Source organism: Ovis aries, chromosome 14, assembly GCF_016772045.2.
Source record: "Ovis aries strain OAR_USU_Benz2616 breed Rambouillet chromosome 14, ARS-UI_Ramb_v3.0, whole genome shotgun sequence".
NCBI lineage: Eukaryota > Metazoa > Chordata > Mammalia > Artiodactyla > Bovidae > Ovis > Ovis aries.
In genome coordinates, this window is record NC_056067.1 from 48,839,665 (window position 1) to 48,859,579 (window position 19,915).

Genomic DNA, 19,915 nt, shown 5'->3' on the forward strand with positions numbered 1-19,915 from the left:
TTCCCAACCCAGGGATCGAACCCAGGTCTCTTACGTCTCCTGTACTGACAGGCTGGTTCTTTACTGCTAGTGCCACCTGGGAAGCCCTTCATCCTTCAGGCATTTGCTTAAATTTAAATCCCTAAGCCATGGCCTTCAAAGCCTACAGGATCTGTCTCCCTGGTTACCTCCCTGACCTAACCTTTCTCCCACTCTCCTCCTCGCTCTTTCTGCTCCTAACTCACACTGGCTTGCTTTCTTCTTCTTTTTTCTTTTTCCTACTATGTGCATGTGTGCTAAGTCGCTTCAGTCATGTCCGAGTCTTTGTGATATTATGAACTGTAGCCCTCCAGGCTCTTCTATCCATGGGGTTCTCCAGGCAAGAATACCGGAGTGTGTTGCCATTCCCTTCTCCAGGGGATCTTCCTATCCTAGGGACAGAATTCGCATCTCCTGCATTGACAGGCAGATTCTTTACCATGGTGTCACCTGGGAAGCCACCATTTTCCCACTACATTTATGATTATTGTTTTATTATAAACAGTACAAATGATGAGCCAGATTAACAGGACTATTGGGTCCCAAGCATAAGAGCTTCTATCCCATGGGTCAGGGTGCACCTCCTTCCCATGTATCTATATTGATTGTTCACCAACCAGGAAGTGCTCATTGTTCAGAGTTTTTACGGAGGTTACATGACGTAGGCAGGGTTGATGAAGTCATCTGCCGCTTGCTTAAGCTCAGTCTCCAACTTCTCTCTCCCCACTGGAGGCCCAGGGTGGGGACTGAAAGTTCCAACCCTCAGTCACCTTGGTTTTCCTGACAGGCAACTGAGCCTTCATTCTGAAGCTTCCTAGGGACCTGCCCTGATTCACCTAATTAGCATAAACTCTGGTATGGTTGAAAGAGGCACTTACTGACGAAGGTACTGGCTTTTTTGATAGTCGCCCAGCTCTCCTAGTTTAGTCTAACTTTAGGGGTTTTTCACTTTGCCAAGAACACCGCCTACCACTTTTCTCCTGGCTGCTTCCCTCCCATCCTTTAGGACTTGACTTAAATCTAAGCCCCTTCCCTAGAACATCCTGCTTAACTTTGGCTCCTGTCCATCTCTGTGCGGGCACCACCTCCCACCTGCCTCACTCAGGCTCCCTTCTGTCTCCCAGAGCGGACCAAGTGCACCCCCACCCCTGGGCCTTTGCATTTGCTGTGACCTCTCCCTGGGATACCTGGGATACCACTCATCACTCTTTATTTAGCCACCTCTACTTCACCTTCTAGGTGTCAGCCTTGATCCAAACTCCTCACAATGAGTGGCCTAAAAGGCCATAGTGTGGTGGCATGCAGGTTCTTAGTTGCGGCATGTGAGATCCAGTTCCCTGCCCAGGAACTGAACCCAGGCGCCCTGCACTGGAAGCATGGAGCCTTAACTACTGGATCACAAGGGAAGTCCCCATGCAAGCATTTTGACAGTCTCCTGAATTCACCAAGCTCAGCCCAGCCTCAGGGCCTTTGCACTTACTACACACTCTGCTTGCAGCATGCCTACTCTCTCCCGCATCCTCACTCTTGGTCTGGCTCCCTCCCTGTTATCCTTCACATCTCAGTTTAAAATCAAGTCCTCTACCCACCAGGCCCTGCTTGTCCCCTCTCTTCTGACCTCGTCTTCCACCATCCTCTCTACCCTACCTCTCCAGCCTCACTCTCTCGGTGCAGCCTCTTTGGCTCCATGCTGTTCTTCAGCTCAGTCCAGCCTCAGCCTTGGCACCTGTTGTTCCCTCTGCCTGGCAACCACCACTCTTCACCTGACGGCTTCTTCCTCATCCTTCAGCTTTCAGATTAAATCACAAACCTCCATCATAACCATCCCCGACATCATCCCCTACCTCGCCGTCCCCTCCCTCTCTCCATTCCAGCCCTGCTGGCCTCCATGCTGTCCCTCTACCCTTCATGTTTGTTCCTGCCTCAGAGCCTTTGCAACTGCTGTTCCTTCTCCCTGGAACACTCTTCCATCCGCTTCCCTCCCTGCCTGTTCCATCTCTTTATTCAGGAAAAGCAACAGAATGTAGAGGTTAAGAGTATGGACTCTGGTGCCGGACAGCCGGGCTTCATATCCTGGCTCTGCCACTCATTAGCTTTGTAACCTTGAATAGGTGACTTCTCTGAGCCTCAGTTTTCTCCTCTAACAACACTAGCTATTTCACAGTGTTGTTACAGAGGTTAACAAATGAGTTACTATACATCAAGCATTCAACACAGAAAAGTAAATTATTCCCAAGTGGCTCCAGTGGTAAAGAATCTGCCTGCCAATGCAAGAGCCTTAAGAGAGGCAGGTTAGATCCCTGGGTTGGGAAGATCCCCTGGAGAAGGAAGCAGCAACCCATTCCAGTATTCTTGCTTGGGAAATCCTATGGACAGAGGAGCCTGGTGGGCTATAGTCTACGGGGTCGCAAAGAGTCAGACACGACTGAGTGACTGTAATGCATGTGTATCTCTATCTATCTATTTATATGTATATATATTGGCTATTATTGCTCAAGACTCAGCTTAAATGTCATCTCAGATAAATGAGAATATAAATATTAATATTATGCCTTCTGTTGAGCTACAGTTTCTGTATTCCAAACACTAGGCTTTGTGGGCAGAATCTCCTTTACTCTAAGGCTGTTCTGAGGGTTACAGAGGGTTGAGGCCTGTAAAGGGTTTGGTGCAGTGTCTGGCACATGCAACACTCTCTTGGTTTTCCATTTCCAGTTCATTCTCCTCCCTAAGGTAGGGGCTACTGCCTCAAACTGCTCAATAATAATTATCAACTATCACTGTAAATCTTAAGAAATCCTACTTATCAATTTTTATCTTTTTTAAAGAGAAAAATCAATGGTTCTTGACTTCTGCTGGGTGGTTGTCTCTTTAAGAACCCTCTGTCCAGAAACCTATGACCTGTGGGCCCATTTGTAAGCACCCCCCACACCTTGCAACCCCTCCCTGCCAACACACTTTTTGTTCCGGACCTTTCAGGTCACCTCACTGTCTGAATATCAATTGTCCTCCAGAGAATGCCCAGATCTTTACCTTTGGAGGGTTCATAGCAATAAAACATTAAGTCAACATTTACTGAATACTTGTTGGGTGCCAACGCCTCTTTTAAACATTCTGCAAATAACAACTGGCCAAATCTCCACAACCACCTTATAAAGCAACAGCCATTGGGGAGGCACCATCTTATTATCCCATTTGTCAGAGGACAAAACTGAGGCTCCAAGAGACAGACACCCAGCTAGGAAGAGGCAGCACTGCCCAGCTTGGAGGGGGGGCAGGCCTACCTACTGAGCACCAGGTCTTCTAACAGACCCCCACCCTCCACCAGACCCATCCTCTTTAAGGGGGATTCCGGCCCCTCTAGCCCGCCTCCGGTGCCCCTCGCTCACCAGCACGCGGCCAGGGTACTTCCGGCGCACCGCCACCTTCACGCCGCGGGCCTCGACCAGCACAGCGCGCGTGTAGCTCACGGTCTGGCTGCCCCGATGCTCGTTTTCCACCAGCACCCGGAAGGTTTGCAGCCCTGAGGCCTGGCCGCACGAGCCGGCCAGCAGGTACGTGCAGGTGCCCATGAAGTCGAAGCGTCGGCCATCGAAGCTCACGTAGTGCGGGTCCCCGGACCCCTCGCAGGTTCCGAAGCGGTCGGGGTAACAACCCCGGAGGCCGTTCTGGACGAGGCAGCGCTCGCCCGTTGGGCAGCCCTGCGTGTCGCTGCAGCGCACCTGGCCGGTGGTGGCATCGCAGGTGCAGCGCCGCTGGCAAGTGTTGTCGGCCCACACCTCCTGGCCAGGCGCGAGTGGGCGGCCCTTGTAGATGCAGCCGCAGGACGAGGCCGCCACACAGGCGCCACCGCTCTCCACGAAGCCCTCGAGGCACACGCAGCCCTCCACGCACTGGCGCGCTGAGCAGTTGGACGGCACCGCGTCAGGGTTGCAGGAGGCTTGGCAGGCCGGGGCGCAGAGCTCGTAGCGGCTGTTGACTGGGCAGGACAGGGCTGCGGGGACAACGGAGAGTGAGTCAGGCCTGTGGGAACGTGCTAGGTCCTCCCTCCCCAAGCCACTGCGTACCCGCGGCTCCCCATCTTAGTTAATGGCACGTCCATCCTTCTGGGTGCGCAGGCCCCAAACCTGAGATGTAGTTGATTCCCTCCCCTTTATCCGCCGAACAACCAAGCTGTCCGCAAACCCTGTGAGCTCCATCTTCAGGAGCTATCCGGAATCTGACCTTTCTCCATGTACCACAGTCCCCCACCCTGGTGCTGTCAGCTCCAGCAGCCTCCTGCCTGGTCTCACGGCTGCTCCCATCCTACATCTCATCCTGTTCCTCACCTGCAGCCAGAGGGATCTGTGAACACGTGAGTCCCCTGTCCTGCTCAGAGCCCTCTGGTGGCTCCCTCTTGCTCAGGTTAAAAGCCAGAGTCCTCCCCAGGTTAAACGGTCTGCCCCCCTCACCTCCTTGTCCTCATCTCCTCCTTTCAGTCTGCCTCTGGCTCTCTCCACCCCGCACGGTGGCCTCCTCTCGGGTCCCCACACTCCCCCCTCTCCTTTTCCCCTCTGCCTGTACTGTATTAGCCTTTCCTCATTGAAGGCATGCAGTTAAGAGAAGGCTCCTGGAACACAGATGGCCTGGATTCAAATCCCAGCTCTCCCCTTCTTAGCTGTGTGATTATAAGCAGACACCTCCAACCTCTGTGCCTCAGTTTCCCCATCAGTAGAATGGGATAATAATAGTCTCCTCTATGTAGAGACATCCCATACAGAGCATCATTGCTAACTCACTCTGTTGCCTAATCCTGGTCTCTGATCGAAAGGCACCCCCTCACAAAGGTCTTCCCTGAGAACTCTCTTCCTGAGCCTCCCATTTAGTCTTATCCCATGAACTCTGTTTCTTTTGCTCTCTGAAGATATTCCAGTTTATGGCTTACTGTCTGTCTCCCCCGCTAGGACTATAAATTCTGTGAGAGTGGGGACCTGATCTGTCTCAAACATGGTGGAATCTCCAGCACCAAGGACAGGGCCTGGCCCACAAGAGATGCCCAGGAAGTGCTGTGAAAACTAATAGGGAGATAAATGAATGCACTGGTTCCTCTTTTGCACCAGGCGTTGGGAAACTCAGTGGTGGTGGTTGTGCTGGTGGTGATGGTGGTGTTTACTGGGCAGTGAGGACACAGGAGTGACCAAGACAAACCCCAGTGGCCCCAGTGTCTCCCTCAGACTTACTTCTCCAGAGTCCCTGTCTCAAGTCCTGAACCTGGAAGCCTTCTCCTCCTTCCTGCCCTGGGCTTTCTGTCTCCCAAACATTTCTCTGGGAGCCTCACGATGACAGAGACAAGTGTGTGTTGGTCCCCACTATGCCCATCACCAACACAGGGGTGGAGCCAGATAGGGGTTTAGGGGATGCATGAATGAATGAATGGATATATAAGTGAACGAATGATTCAGTGAATGGATACCTGGCTATGGAGCTTGGACTTTATCCAGAAGATGTCGGGGAGTCATGGAAGGGTTATAAGTGAAGTGATAGTCACATGTCTGCTTTGGGACACCTCATGCCAAGCCTTTGTACATGGCCTTCTCTCAGCTTGGAGCCCATTTCTTGCCCCTTGCTTTCCCATCTAGTTCTAATCCTTTCTACAGGCTTCAGACTGGGCATCCCTTTCTCTAGGAGAGCCTCCTTCACCCCACAGGCTGAGTCAGGAAGCTTCTCTGGTCTCGCATAGCCCCTCTGAACTTCCCTCATCCCAGCCCTGACCACTCTGGACCATCACTGTCTAGTGACATATCTGCTTCAACTTTAGGCTCGCTGTGGGCAGAGCCTGGCCATCTGGCCATTGCTGTGTCCCCAGCATCATCCAGTTCCAGGCTGGACCACAGTCAATGCTCAGATGCAGGAGGCACCCCGGCCTCCTACCACATGCTCCCAGCCCCCACCAGGGTATTACTCACGGCAGTTGGCTGACGACCTCCAGTTCCCGACAGAGATGCCAAGCTCCAGACAGGCCTGGGTGTAGGCACTGAGGCCGCGGCACAGGCTGGCTCGGTCCCCGTTGACCACACACAGGTCATACACGCATTCCTGCAGGAAGGGCTGGGGGTCCAGGGCCTCATGACAGACAGCGAAGGGGCCATTGAGCTGGGTCAGCATGCCACAGAAACGACTGCCCTCATAGAGCTGGGCCTGGTCTGTGGTGCAGGCAGGACAGTTTTCTTGGCAGCCATCCTCACAGAGGTAGTCCCCGTCATCCAGCTTCCAGCTGCTGGCAAACTCCACAGCATCGGGAGCCTGCTCTGAGTCAGGTGTAAGGAAGTCATCAGTGGGGTCACCATTATAGTTGCCACACAGTCCGCGCACCTGGCCCTGAAAGCGTGCAGGCAGGCTGAGTGCCAGCTGGGCATCCCAGTCGTAGCTGACCACCAGCCCAAAATCCAGCTCCACCACGGCCCGTGTCCCGCTCTGGTACACTCGCAGGCGTCCCTCATTCAGGGAGGCAGGCAGGCGTGAGCGCTGGTTGTCTATCTGCAGAGGGAATGAGGAGGGGAGGGTCAGATCCCCATGTGGTCTGGCCTTCAGCCCCTCATCTCCCGCCACGCGTGTCCCTCCTCTAGCCACATGGGGATTCCTCGCTCCTGTTAGTGCCACCCATCAAGCTTCAGGATCTTTGCTCCTGCCCTTTCCTTGGCCCCAAATTAATAAATTTTATAAAAGAGATCTCCATTAAAAACTATAACTTTAAAAAAAGAATATTCAGGGTAGTACGGCTCGCCATCATGAACACAGCATCCAATCACAGGGGCCTGAGCTAAAGGAACCATGATGAATTCAGCCAATGGCAGGCTGTGCAGCTATAGAAAGGAAAAAGGAGGCTCCCTCCCCACTGATAAGGAAACAGCTCCAGAATGCACTGTTCAGGGGAAAAAGTCAAGTGCAGACCAGAGCCCACGTACAGCACTGTTTGCTAACAAAGGGGGGAGGTAAGAATGTATGTCTATATTTACTTGTATTGGCATAAAGAAACCCTAGATGAACACTCAAGAAATCAGTAAAAGTCATTACCTGTGGGGAGCAGGGGAAAGCAGGTGGAGATGGGGGTAAAGTAGTCTTGTTTTGAGCTGTGAATGCTTTATCTATTAGAAAACTAACTGTAGCAACAGGGAAGAACTTTGAAACTATTATGCTGAGCTTAAAGAAGCCTTCCACAAAAGGCTTCTTGCACTGGCTGATTCCGTCACTATCAAGGTCTTGAACCAGCAAAAGTAACCTCTGGTGGAGAAAAGTTAGAACTACGGTTGCCTGCAAGCATGGGTTGGCCATTGTTTGAGAAGGGACATGAGGGAATTTTTCAGAAGGTTGAAAACATTATATACCTTGACAGAACTTAGATGTGCACATTTATCAAAACTCAGTGTACCGTCTACTTAAGATGCGTAGATTTCATTATGTTTAAATTTTATCTCAAAGGTAAACAAAAATGTAAAAATATTATATTCTAGTTAATGGTATACATGTTGAACTCTCTAGGGATGAAGTGTGTTGATGTCTAGAACTTACTTTCAAGTGCAAAAGAACAAATCTGAGTCAGTTGTAGTGAGAAGGATGAACCTGGAGCCTGTTATACAGAGTGAAGTAAGTCAAGAAAAACAAATATAATATATTAAAGCATATATATGGAATCTGGAAAAACAGTACGGATGAACCTAATTGCAGTGAAGGAATGGAGATAACAGACATAGAGAACAGACTTGTGGGCACAGTGGGGGAAGGGAGGGTGGGATCAACTGAGAAAGTATCATTGACCTATATATACTCAGTTCAGTTCAGCCGCTCAGTCGTGCCCGAGTCTTTGCGACCCCATGAATCGCAGCACGCCAGGCCTCCCTGTCCATCACCAACTCCCGAAGTTCACTCAGACTCACGTCCATCGAGTCAGTGATGCCATCCAGCCATCTCATCCTCTGTCGTCCCCTTCTCCTCCTGCCCCCAATCCCTCCCAGCATCAGAGTCTTTTCCAATGAGGCAACTCTTTGCATGCGAAACAGGCAGCTGGTAAGAAGCTGCTGTGTAGCACAGGGAGCCCAGCCTGGCGCTCTGTGATGGCCTAGAGGGGTGGGATTGTGGGGGCAGCGGTGAAAGGGGAGGGGGAGGGATTATGTATACAATTGTCTATGTATATATACATAGACATATAGTTTTGACTGATTTGTCATGTTATACAGCAGAAGCCAACACAACATTGTAAAGCAATTATCCTTCAATTAAAAATAATTTTAAAAATTTAGTGAATAAAAAGAGGGATTGTTGAGTGGACAGGGGTAGGCAGATGATAGATGCATGATGAACTAAGAGGAGTAAAATGTTTAGAATCTAGGCAACTGGCAAATGAGTGTTCACTGTACAATGATTTCAATCTTTCTGGATGTTTAAGCATGTTCATAGCAATACAGTAGGAAAAAAATCACTACTCATTTATTTTCCTATTATTAGATTGCTGTTATTTATATTGGCTGAGGAGCGATCCATTTACCAGAGGCAGAATAGCCTAGAGGTTAAGGTGGAGGCTTGGGAGCCACCCTGCTGGTGTTCCCAGCTCCATCTCTTACTAGCCTGAAGCCCTTGAGTAGTCATTCATTGCCCTGGACCTCAGTTTCCTCATCAAAAAGTGTTAATAGTGCCTACCTCCATAGATTGCTGTTAGCATTAAATCCCTTAATGCAATAGAAAGTGCGAAGAAACAAACCCAGCACATAGTAGGTACTCACTAAAATTTTAGGGTTTTGTCACGTAAGAAATTCCCATTGTTGGATATTTGTCTTCTTTCTCTCCCCCACCCTCATTGCCTTTTTGATATAATAATATAAACACATTGGTATAAACCTGTTTTTCTAACCATATCTCTGAGCATTCTTAAAACTTTTAGAAATCGAATTGCTGAACAAAAGGAGTTAAGCTTCTGCCACTGATTTTCAAATCCCGCTTCCCCAGCCCCCACACCCTTGGCCCACTTCTCTGCACCCTCCACCCCATGGCAAAGAGCTTGGGTCTGGGGGTCTGACACCCAGACATTGCCTTCTCCATCTGACTGGCAGGCGGCTCCTGGGTATTAAACTCTGATGCCTCCTCTGGATCCTTACCCGGGCGAAGCCAACTTCCCCACGGGCCAGTGACACTGCATGGCTGTAGGCGCGCACGGTCACCAAGCCCACGTAAGAGACACGGCGGCTGCCTCGGTGCTCGTTCTTGGCGTCGACACTGAAGGCAGGCAGGCTGTCATCGTCACTCTGCAGCTCCACCAGTGAGTACAAGCACGTGCCCATCATGTCGTAGTAGCGGCCGTCGAAGGTGGTGTAATGGGGGTCACCCTGGGCACGGCAGGTAGCCACGGAGGCCATGCACCTGGCCTGCCCATTTACCACCTTGCAGAGCTGCCTGGCAGCGCACTGCTTGCCTTCACAGGGGGTCTTCTCCAGCGTCCGCTGGGCTGGGGAGGGAAGGGGGATGGCCACAGAGAAAGAATCAGGAGTGTCCACCCCAGTGGGAATCCTGGAGTTCTCCCGCCCTGGGGAGTTTGGGTGGTTGACTCCCAGCCGCCCATTCAAGAAGTGGGAAGACTGAAGTCTGGAATCTCACAGGGAGAGAGCAGCTCAGGCTTGATTGTTCCTAGGTTTGGTGGTTCCCCAGTTTAATATGGCTCAGCCCCAAGGAACTGGAAGGTGGTGAAGAGCCAGGGGCAGGGACAATCACGGAAAGACCTTCATTTTTGCTTTTTCTCTCTCCCCCCGCCCCCCCCCCCCCCACCACCTTCCCACTCAGGGTAAAAGACTAAGGGATCCTTTTTTAAAGATAGAAAGTGGGGACTTCCCTGGTGGTCCAGTGGTTAAGACTCCTTTCTTCCAAAGCAGGGGATTCAGGTTTGATCCCTGGTCGGGGAACTAAAGTCCCACATGCTGTGAGGTGTGGCCAAAAAATAAAAATAAAATAAAGATAGAAAATGGAAAACAGAAACTGTTCAACAGAATGGAAATGGCAGAGTTAGTTTGCCTATGTTCGAATCTCGGCACAACTAATTACCTGTATGACACTAGGAAGTAATTTAAAATTCTCTGTGCCTCAGTTTCCTCACTTGTGACATGGGGGTGATAGTAATACCTTCTTCACGGGGACAGTTGGGGAGGGGAGAGTGGCCAGGTTTAAATAAGCTAAAACATAAGTTAGGATTTGGAACTGATCCCAGGTGTTAATGAGGTTATTATCTGTTATAAACATTCACCTATCTTTTCCCTGTTACCAGTCAAGCCCAAGGTGGCCCTTTGCAGCTGAGTGGCTTCCAGGCCCTGGAGGGTGGACAGGAGCGCTAGGAACCCGTGTCTAGGATCCTTGCTTCAGGTTGGGGGCCTACACAGGAAGAAGCAGCTCTTCCAACCCTGCCCCCTGGTCTTCAAAAGCTCTTGCCTTCTGACTGCTCACAATAATGGCTCACCCTTACATGGCCCTGCTCACTAGCCCAATACCCACTAAAGGCTCCACCGGTGTTAACTTATCGCACTGTCACTTCACAATCCCGTGAGGGGTGCAGGCATTCTTCCCACTTTGCAGATGTGGAAACAGGCCCACAGAAGTGAAGTCACAAGCCCCAGGTCACACAGGCAGAGGTGGGATCTGAACCTGGGAAGTCTGGCTTCAGCATCCACGCCCTCAAACGCTGCACTGCCTGGTGGCCACTCCTCGACAGGCTGGGCCCCCAAGCACACACAGGGCCAGGTCCTAGAAATGAACTATGTTAACACATACAAGGCCCCTAGAGTGGTCCCCAGTATTTTGAGAAATACTCCCCCCATGGTATCCATCATTATTATATTAATACTTTTAGACCTCCTGAGTTTGGCATTCATATATGAGGTGTGTGTGTGAGGGAGGGAGTTAGTAACTGGTATAGTTGTAGCTTCCCAGAGGGGCTCAGAGGCGAAGAATCCACCTGCCAATGCACGAGATGCTGGAGACGAGGGTTCAGTCCCTGGGTCAGGAAGATCCCCTGGAGAAGGAGGAAATGGCAACCCACTCCAGTATTCCTGTCAGGAAAATCCATGGGGTTGCAAAGAGTCAGGCATGACCGAGTGACTGAACACACACATAGCTGTCTATCAGTTGCTAGAATAACAAAATATTTTCAAGCTGGTTGGTAAGAAACTGCTGACCTGATCCCAGCCCCTAAAGATCCCTTCCTCTTGGCACCCTGGCTCTCCCCAGACCCCCTCTCTCCACAAAAGCAATAGACAAAGGGCTGATGCCAGACACCGTGTGGGCTTCTAGAACCCTGCTGCAGAGCTGTGTCTGGTATCTCTGCAGACTGGTTGGGACCCTGGCTTGTGCCAGTTGCTAAACATTTAGAGAATTGCTTCTGTGGTAGGGTGGTGGGAAGAGGACAGGGAGGGCCTGAGAAGGCTTAAGGAAAGGAAGGATGGCAGGGAGGATTCAGGTAAGTGGGAGGCAGCCCAGCTGACCCAGAAACCACAGATGAGCACAGAGAGGATGGGAAAGGGGAAAAGGCAGGAGAGTTGGCAAAGGGGTTACCATATGGACAGAGTCAGAGGTCGTTTTTTGTCACTCACTCCGGCCACAGGCAGCTGCTGTCCCGAAGCTCACGTCTTGGTCTAGCCCGAAGATGAGCAGCCCAAAGCTGGTAGAGGCCTCGGCCACATGGACACTGTCAGTTGTGCCAAAGTCCAATTCGGCATATGAGAACTCACTGCCTGGCACAGCGGTCCAGGAGAGTTTGGCCCCTAGCCTCTGCCCATCCATGGTCAGCTCGTCAGCAGCCTTGGTTGGTGCCACCACCAGGGCCACACCCTTAGAGCCTGGCACGCTCCTCACCACGTAGGCAGGGCAGTAGGCCGCCACGTCTGGGATCAGGACCAGGTGGGGGTCATAGGTCTCTCCGTCTTTGGTGGTACCCGCACCAAACATCAGGACTTGGATGCCCACGTCTGCAGACAGGTAGAGTGGCCGGGACTGCTGGATCTCAAACTTTGCCACCTTGCCTGCCTGGAGCCGCTGGGAGCGAGTGGTGCCCCCCAGGTGGTAGGTCAGCTTTGTGGCCTGGCTGGCCATGACGTAGACCACATCGTGCTGGCTGTGGAAGGACAGAGGGGGCACCACGTAGCGGGTGCCCCAGGCAGATGTGGGTAGCAGCTGCTCTACCACATGGTTGCAGTTCGAGTTTTTCTGGGCACAGCTGTGGCCGGAGAGGACAGCCACGGGGCTGCTGGCAGTGACCTTTGACCCCGAGAGGTTAGCTGTGCTCTGTACCTGGGCCACCTGGTAGGGGTCCAGGGTCACACTCAGGACATGACCCGCTGCGTAGGACTTGCCCTTGAATGTCACCGACCCCTTCAGCTGTATACTGACAGAGGCACCAGCCGCACCCGCCACCACAGCAAACTCCTTGAGGTTCCTGGATGAAGGGCTGGAGGGCGTGAGCACAAAGTACTCAGTGCCCAGAGCGTGGACAGGCCTCAGCAGTGTCACATCCGCCGTGTAGGGCTTAGCGTTTACCGCCTGCACTGAGATGGCACGGTCAGCGCGGACCACCACCGCATGCTGGAAGGTATTGCTGCCGACCATCTCAGCCTTGGCGCTGATGTTGACCAAGACTGACTGCCCTGGCCTGACAGTGACCTTCTGTGTGGTGCCATCTGCCCGGCTGAGGATGGAGACTGAGGTGAGGCTGTCCGACAGACTGGAGAGGAGCAGGCAGAGATAGGCCTTGCTGTACTTCTGATTATAGTTCTGCAGGAAGGCCGTGAGGAATTCCTCACCCCCGCTGCTCTGGGGGTCCACTGAGGCCTCCTGGGTCAACCCTGAGGTGAGAAAATGCAGTCGTGGGTCTTGCTTTATCCAATCCCCCCTACCCCTGTCAGAGAAGCAGCCTCCTGCCCTGTGCCTGGCTCACAGGTTGAAATACTAACATGAGTTTCTGTTTTCTCTTCTTCTCTCTCCTTTCCCCTTAGTCATGCAGTGGTCACCTACCACATTTTTGGCTTTTGCCTTCCAGAAGCCTGAACACTTCAGACAGGGCGCTCAGGCTCAAATGCTGATGGACCCAACAAGAGACATAAATGTGTGAAACAGAAGGGGCAGACTGTGTGGCTAGAGCATTCATATGCCATACGCATTGCTACTGGCTTGAATCTGTTGTGATCATGATGTCTTATAGGTTCTCCCTTAAAAATGTCAGATCCTACCATTTTTCAAGAGAAATTGGAGAGTTGAATTTCCGTGTGAAATTTCCAATCCAAAATTGTTTTAAGCAAGCAGCCTGGGGACGTCCCTGGCGGCTAAGACTCCAAGCTTTCAGTTCACGGAGCCTGGGTTCAGTCCCTAGTCAGGGACCTAGATTCCATATGCTGGAACTAAAGGTTCAAGTGCTGCAACTAGAGATCCCACTTGCTGCAAGGAAGACCCAGTGTAGCCAAACAAATAAAACAAATATTGCACTGTGGGGCCCAACCTCAGGTGCCAGTTTGTGATTTCTGTCTTCACAGGATGAAGCATGTGTATAAAGGGTAAAAGGGGATTATGAGAGTACAGACAAAATGTCTCCTCACAATAGAGAGGAGTGGGCACTTTTCAACACCTCCATCAAGGAAGAGATCCTCCAGGGCTGAGAGGAGAGGGGGAGAGGAAGAGAGAGATCATTCTATGGGGTCTTAGAGAGTGTTGTGGGGGGTTACAGAGGGACAGTCTGCTGAATAAGGGGAGCCTTGAAGAACATCCCAATGTCCTGCAGGGCCAGGGGATCAGGGGGATGAATGTAACTAGAGTAACCTAAATAGATATTGACTGGTAACTAGAGGCCCCAGATGTCCCATCCGTCCCCCAAACTTTGGCTTTATGTAAGACTCTAGTCCTGGCAAAGCCCTAGAGAATTAGGCACCAAGACCCCCAAAAATGATGTTAGTGAAATTTTCCATCACCTCAGTGGAATGAGGCTCTAAGTCAAAACTTGAGTTGAGCTGCCGAAAACCAAGAAAGTAGCAGTTCTTACCTACTTGAATTCAGGGACTAAAGTTTTTACCTGCTTCCCTCCAGAACTGAGGATGGGTGAATTTCACCACATTTCTCTGCCCGACTTAACGGGCCTCTCTCCCAATCTCAGCTAGCCTGAGGTCACACTGGGAGATGGGTTTGCAGAGGTGGCTCCAGTGGAGGGTGCTGACCCAGGCAGGCAGAGTTCTTCAGTCTGGAACCAGGACATAGATGGGATTTCGGTCTAACTTACCCCACAGGAGGGTTGCTCCGGCCCAAAGCATCCACCAGCTCCGCAGGGAACCCATGTCTGCAGTGGGAGAAGAGAGGGGGTCATGGGAGGCAGATCTGTCCCCCTGTCAGAGGACAAAAGTGCCTTGTCTCTGGACAAGGGCTACCTGGGCACCAGGAAGGCTGAGGTGGGCTGGGTCAAGGGCCAACGTATGTATAGGGGGAGTTGGACATCTGGTGGGTCTCGGGGTTGGGCAGGGAGGGCAAGACAGGAGTTGGATGTCCTGTGGGTCTGGTAGCAAGTGGGATGGGGAGGCCTGGAGCCAGAAGCAAGGGTAGGGGACCTGATGTCCCATTTCTAAAGGTGGCTCAGCCTCTCTCACCTGCAGGTTCCTGGAGCTGTGGTAATGGCTCCTGGGCTGGCCTATATAGTGGAGTCTCTTGATTCCTCAGACCACACCCTGGGCCACCTGCCACGCAGATGGTGCCAACTTCATGGAGGAGGCTGCTAACCCCAGGGTCAGCTGGAATGGGTACCCTGGAGGCCTGTGAAGGGTGAGGGCAAGCCTACATGCCTGATTCCTGAGAGGGGTGTGAGAACAGCTGGCGGCTGTGACTAGGGAGTCTGCTAGAGACTTCAGTCCTGGAAGGGTGGTGTCCTCAAGAGAAACAGCTGGGGAGCAGGGTGCTGAGAGCCTGGACCTGGGATCCCAGAGGTCAGAGAGCAGGAGCTGAAAGTGGCATTTGGTCCGGTTTGCTGGTTCGATGGCTAGATTTCTTTTTCTTTTTTTTCCTTTTGGCTCCTGCCATGAACAATAGAGGATTCACATCCGGGTCCCCAGCGCCACACCCTCCCCCCCCCCCCCAAGCTCTTCTCTGGCCCCCAGCTACCCATATCCTGTTTCCAGTCACTCAAGGCAGGGGCAGGGGAGGTCAGGCATCGGGTGGGCAGGAATCTGAGCACTTGACCCAGGGCTGTGGAGTGGGACACAATACCTCCACCTCCAAACCCACAGGGTCTCCTGGGTACCTAATCTGCAAAATGGGAACATCAGAAGTAGCCTCACTGGGCTTATTTGTCTCCCAGAGGACACTCTGTAAACTCTCAAGGACTGCTGGGGGGAGACAGGCTCGTCTGGTGTGGCCCCAGGTGGGGAGCAGGTGGGATGCAGGGGCTCGAGCTGTGTGCAAAGAAGAATGCAGGCCACTGTTTCCTGGTTCCATGTAGACACTGGGCTCTGCTTTCTGGAGAATTTGTTTTCTGGGAGGTGTTTTGTTTTAGTTTCCTGAGAAGGGTCTAGCTGAACAAGTTTTGGGTGATGTGGTGCCCCCATCAACCCAAAACCTGCCTGGGATGGGAGATAGGGTTCTAGGTCACATCTAGGGGAGCAGAAGCAGAGACAGATGAGAGGAGGTGTGGGTGTTCAGAGATGGAGTCTCTTCCTCCTGAGGGGCTGGCCTGACCCACACCCTGCTCTCCTCCCAGCCTCAGCACTGTTTGCGGGCGAGTCTCCCCTGGGAACAGCAGCTGCAAAGTCTGGCTGTCCTCTCAGACAACACCCCAGCAGCTGCTGTTCCCAGAACTTCTCCTCCCTTATCACAAGGCCTGGGCCTCCAGGCGGCCAGGGTGGGTGGGAGCTGTCAGAGCCCCCACCCAGGGCAGGTTCCCAGATGGAGAGATAAAGACTCAGAGTTGACTGGAACCCAAAGTCAACCGGGAAAATGAGGTGAGCAAACAAGAGACTGCATGAGAGCCAAAGGTACCAGGAAACAGGCAGGGGTGAGGGAATGCACAGGGAATGAGAGCTTTGTGTGGTGGCCTTCCTGGGTCCTGAGGGAAAGGATTGGGAGGAGGGGCTGCTGCGAGTCCTGAAGAGGAAACAGCTATTTGCAAACAAAGATGTCAAATCTTCTATATCAGATAGATACCCCTCATTTAGCCTGAGACATCCAGAGAAATAAGGGCTGAGGGGCAGAGAATTAGGCTAAGACCTAAGGTGATTCTTCACATCAATCTCTAAGTCTTGAGGTCTGCCCTGGTTAACCCAGAGAGGAGCCTTCCCCCATCCAAGTCCATGGCTGCATTCTGCAAGTGGCGCCCGAACAGCACATGCTTTGTTAATTTCAAAAACTAAAAGAAGGGGAGTTTAAGTATAGCTCTCCCCATCAAATCTTGCAACATGCTCTTTTCGTAATAAATATTTTAAATGCTGATTCAGCCAGAACTACTGCAATGCTTCGCCATTGGTGCCCGGAGCAATTAAATGCAAAGCCATTAGTAAAACGGAAGAACCTCCTCTCCGGACAATGGAAAGGTCCCGACCCATTATTAACTAGTGGTCAAGGCTGTGCTTGTATTTTTCCACAGGACGCAGATTCGCCAATTTGGATCCCGGACAGACTGATCCCCCATTGCATCGAAGGGCACTCCTCTGCCCCTGCCATCGCTGCCGCAGGGAACAGCGGCGCACAGGGAACAGCCACGCGCCGGGAGCCGTGGGCGGGGCCAGCCTGGCTGCCAGGGCCCAGTGTGCCATGCTCGCAGCCAGCCGGTAAGCCCCGCCAGAGTCTGGGCTCACTTGGCCGCTGCTGGTTCAGCGGGGGGCAGAGCGAGGCCCGCCCGCTTCCGCTGGCAGAAGAGGCAAGATAAACATCGAGATCCCAGCAGGACTGACAGCTGCTGCAGTGCCAACTCTGACCAGAAAATGATTCTATTTACTCTATTTTAGCTTGTCTACCCTCTCTTTATGGTTTTTTTCTTTGCTAATGATTCTGGAAAACTCAATATACAAATGAATTATACAGGTGGACTTAATGAAAAATGTATGCTTTCATCTTGCTTAACTCTTCAGTACAATGTTTGTTCTTTTGTGGCATTCACATCCACCCTCCGAAGGTGACAACGGTTTGTGAGCTTACTAATTTTAGGGAATTCAGCTTTAATAACAACAACTATTACTGTTACTGTTACTTTGGCAGCAATATCATTGACTCAACAAGTGCAAATGCCCAATATGTTGAAAAATCATATTTTAGGTGTTTGGAATAGCTCAGATATTAGTTTAGACTTAGGGAAACTTCACAATCAGATACAGACCTTGGAACACTCAATTGGATTTTACTGCCCCTGGAGCTGCTAATGACTTTTTCCATACATTCTCTAACCTTATTTCTGGAAAAAACATAATGTCTAATATCTTCAGTTATGCTGCTGTTGGTGCTCTAATTTTACTTCTTATAATCATTCTTCCTTGTATTGTCAGGATTCTTCAGCAGAGAATTTCTGGCTGTTTTAAGAATTAAAAAAGGGGGAGATGCTGGGAGCCAGTGTGAGGAACTTCACCCATGGCAAAGGTCATGAGAAAGGAGGCTTTGGCATACACAAAGGCGAGATTGAGCCTCAGGAAACCCCCTGTTCCCAAGCATCTACCCCCAAAACCAGAGTCTACCTACTTTACTGTTTCATGCTCTCACCTACACCTCTGACTTTATGGGGGGCTGTTCCCCACCGGTTCTCTCGTAGAAGAAGTAAACTTGCAGCTCCAGTCAATAAAAATTCCTGGGCATGACAAGGGTCTCTCAGGTCAAACCTCTCTGCTGGCAGACTAGCTTGTGTGACAGGATTATCCACACTCCTGCCACTATGCACATGATTGTTTACTACCTCTCAGCCATAAACAGCACAGAGAGTTTGGAGTATTTTGAAAATCTTAATTGGCATAGGGCTTTTCTCATTGTTGAGTCAATGATTGCCGCCAGGCCTCCATATCCTTAGGCACCTGGGGATATGTTAATGTATTTGAAATATAGAAAAGGAAATATAGTAGTTTTTGATGTTAGCAATACTAGACTTTTTGAGTTAATGAATTTTCTCTTTTATTATAGATCACTATACTTTGTTATAAATCACTGTGTCCTTGCTATGTAAAAATGTAACTTTATCACTATCTTAAGACTAAATAGATCTTAAGGGGAACATTGGTGAAGGGTTTTCATTTGTTGGGTTGATGTTTGCTGCTAAGTCTCCATATTCCCTGCCCTTATAATGAATATAACTAGCATATAGGAGAAATAAGTATTTAAGATTAATCATGTTAACCTTAGGTTAAATTAATTCCTTTCTTAGTTGTAACTCACTACACCCTCACCCTATAGGAATGCAACTTTATCTGGTACCTTCAGAGGGTGGCACCTGGTTTAAGAAAAAACACCCTTGGAAAAAATAAGTTTTCTGGTTAACTGACTGTTATCAGAAAGAAAGGGTCGTAAAATGTCAGCAGACCTCATGGCCAGAAGATGATGTAAATCCTCTAAGACCTTTTTCTTATACATTTATGTGAAGCACCTGATTTTGATAAAGGTTAGGACTGCTGACCCCCGCGTGACTTTAAAATTTCCATTTGTCTCTATGTGTAACAAAAGGTATATAAGCAAACCTGAAAATAAAGAAAACGGATCAGTTTCTGGAAAGACTGATTCCCCCATGTCGTTCTTTCTTTCCCCTTTGGCTGAATTCCCATCTGGAACGTGGGTACTCGCCAAGCCTGCTAATTTTGCCTGGGCTTCTAAGATCAGACTGGGGAGGCCTCAGTGCCTCCTCTCCTTCGGGAGAACAGAAAGACGCCTGTGGCCTACGTAGGTGGTGCAAATTCCTTGTCTTGGAGTTTTATTGGTATTCCACGTAAACCAAGTTATTCAGCTTTTTTTTCTCTACTAATTTTCCTACTACACTATTCCTTTCTAATCTCTCTTTCCTAGGACGCCGCTTCCATCTCCCCTTCGAATTACCCTGGATCCACCGGGGCTGGATCCTGGCACTGGAGGAGGCTGCTGACCCCAGGGTCAGCTGGAATGGGCACCATGGAGGCCTGTGAAGGGTGAGGGCAAGCCTACATGCCTGATTCCTGAGAGGGGTGTGAGAACAGCTGGCGGCTGTGACTAGGGAGTCTGCTAGAGACTTCAGTCCTGGAAGGGTGGTGTCAAGAGAAACAGCTGGGGAGCAGGGTGCTGAGGGCCTGGACCTGGGATCCCAGAGGTCAGGGAGCAGGAGCTGAAAGTGGTATTTGGTCCTGTTTGCTGGTTCGATGGCTAGATTTCTTTTTCTTTTTTTTCCTTTTGGCTCCTGCCATGAACAATAGAGAAGGATTCACATCCGGGTCCCCAGTGCCACCCCCCCCCAAGCTCTTCTCTGGCCCCCAGCTACCCATATCCTGTTTCCAGTCACTCGAGGCAGGGGCAGGGGAGGTCAGGCATCGGGTGGGCAGGAATCTGAGCACTTGACCCAGGGCTGTGGAGTGGGACACAATACCTCCACCTCCAAACCCACAGGGTCTCCTGGGTACCTAATCTGCAAAATGGGAACATCAGAAGTAGCCTCACTGGGCTTATTTGTCTGCCAGAGGACACTGTAAACTCTCAAGGACTGTTGAGGGGAGGCAGGCTTGTCTGGTGTGGCCCCAGGTGGGGAGCAGGTGGGATGCAGGGGCTCGAGCTGTGTGCAAAGAAGAATGCAGGCCACTGTTTCCTGGTTCCATGTAGACACTGGGCTCTGCTTTCTGGAGAGTTTGTTTTCTGGGAGGTGTTTTGTTTTAGTTTCCTGAGAAGGGTCTAGCTGAACAAGTTTTGGGTGATGTGGTGCCCCCATCAACCC

The 19,915-nt window shown here is 51.0% G+C and overlaps 1 protein-coding gene and 1 long non-coding RNA gene across 3 annotated transcripts in view; one reads left to right on the forward strand and one right to left on the reverse strand.

Moving 5' to 3' along the window:
• The window catches only part of FCGBP (Fc gamma binding protein), a 40,475-nt gene extending 25,809 nt beyond the window's left edge, over positions 1–14,666 (reverse strand). Inside the window, exons 1-5 of one of the 2 annotated variants that reach the window (XM_027978334.3) lie at positions 14,288–14,666; positions 11,619–12,866; positions 9,144–9,490; positions 5,961–6,531; positions 3,405–4,009 (exon numbers count right to left, since the gene is read on the reverse strand). In XM_027978334.3, the coding sequence (XP_027834135.2) occupies positions 3,405–4,009; positions 5,961–6,531; positions 9,144–9,490; positions 11,619–12,866; positions 14,288–14,342 (2,826 nt within the window). In that variant the 5' untranslated portion in view covers positions 14,343–14,666. The remainder of the gene's footprint in view (positions 1–3,404; positions 4,010–5,960; positions 6,532–9,143; positions 9,491–11,618; positions 12,867–14,287) is intronic. The other variant, XM_027978335.2, reaches the window with a different exon arrangement.
• Positions 14,667–15,209: 543 nt separating this feature from the next.
• LOC132657690 (uncharacterized) lies at positions 15,210–18,737 on the forward strand. The gene is made up of 2 exons (XR_009596204.1): positions 15,210–15,992; positions 16,634–18,737. It is a non-coding gene; the product is annotated as an uncharacterized LOC132657690 (long non-coding RNA).
• Positions 18,738–19,915: the final 1,178 nt, after the last annotated feature.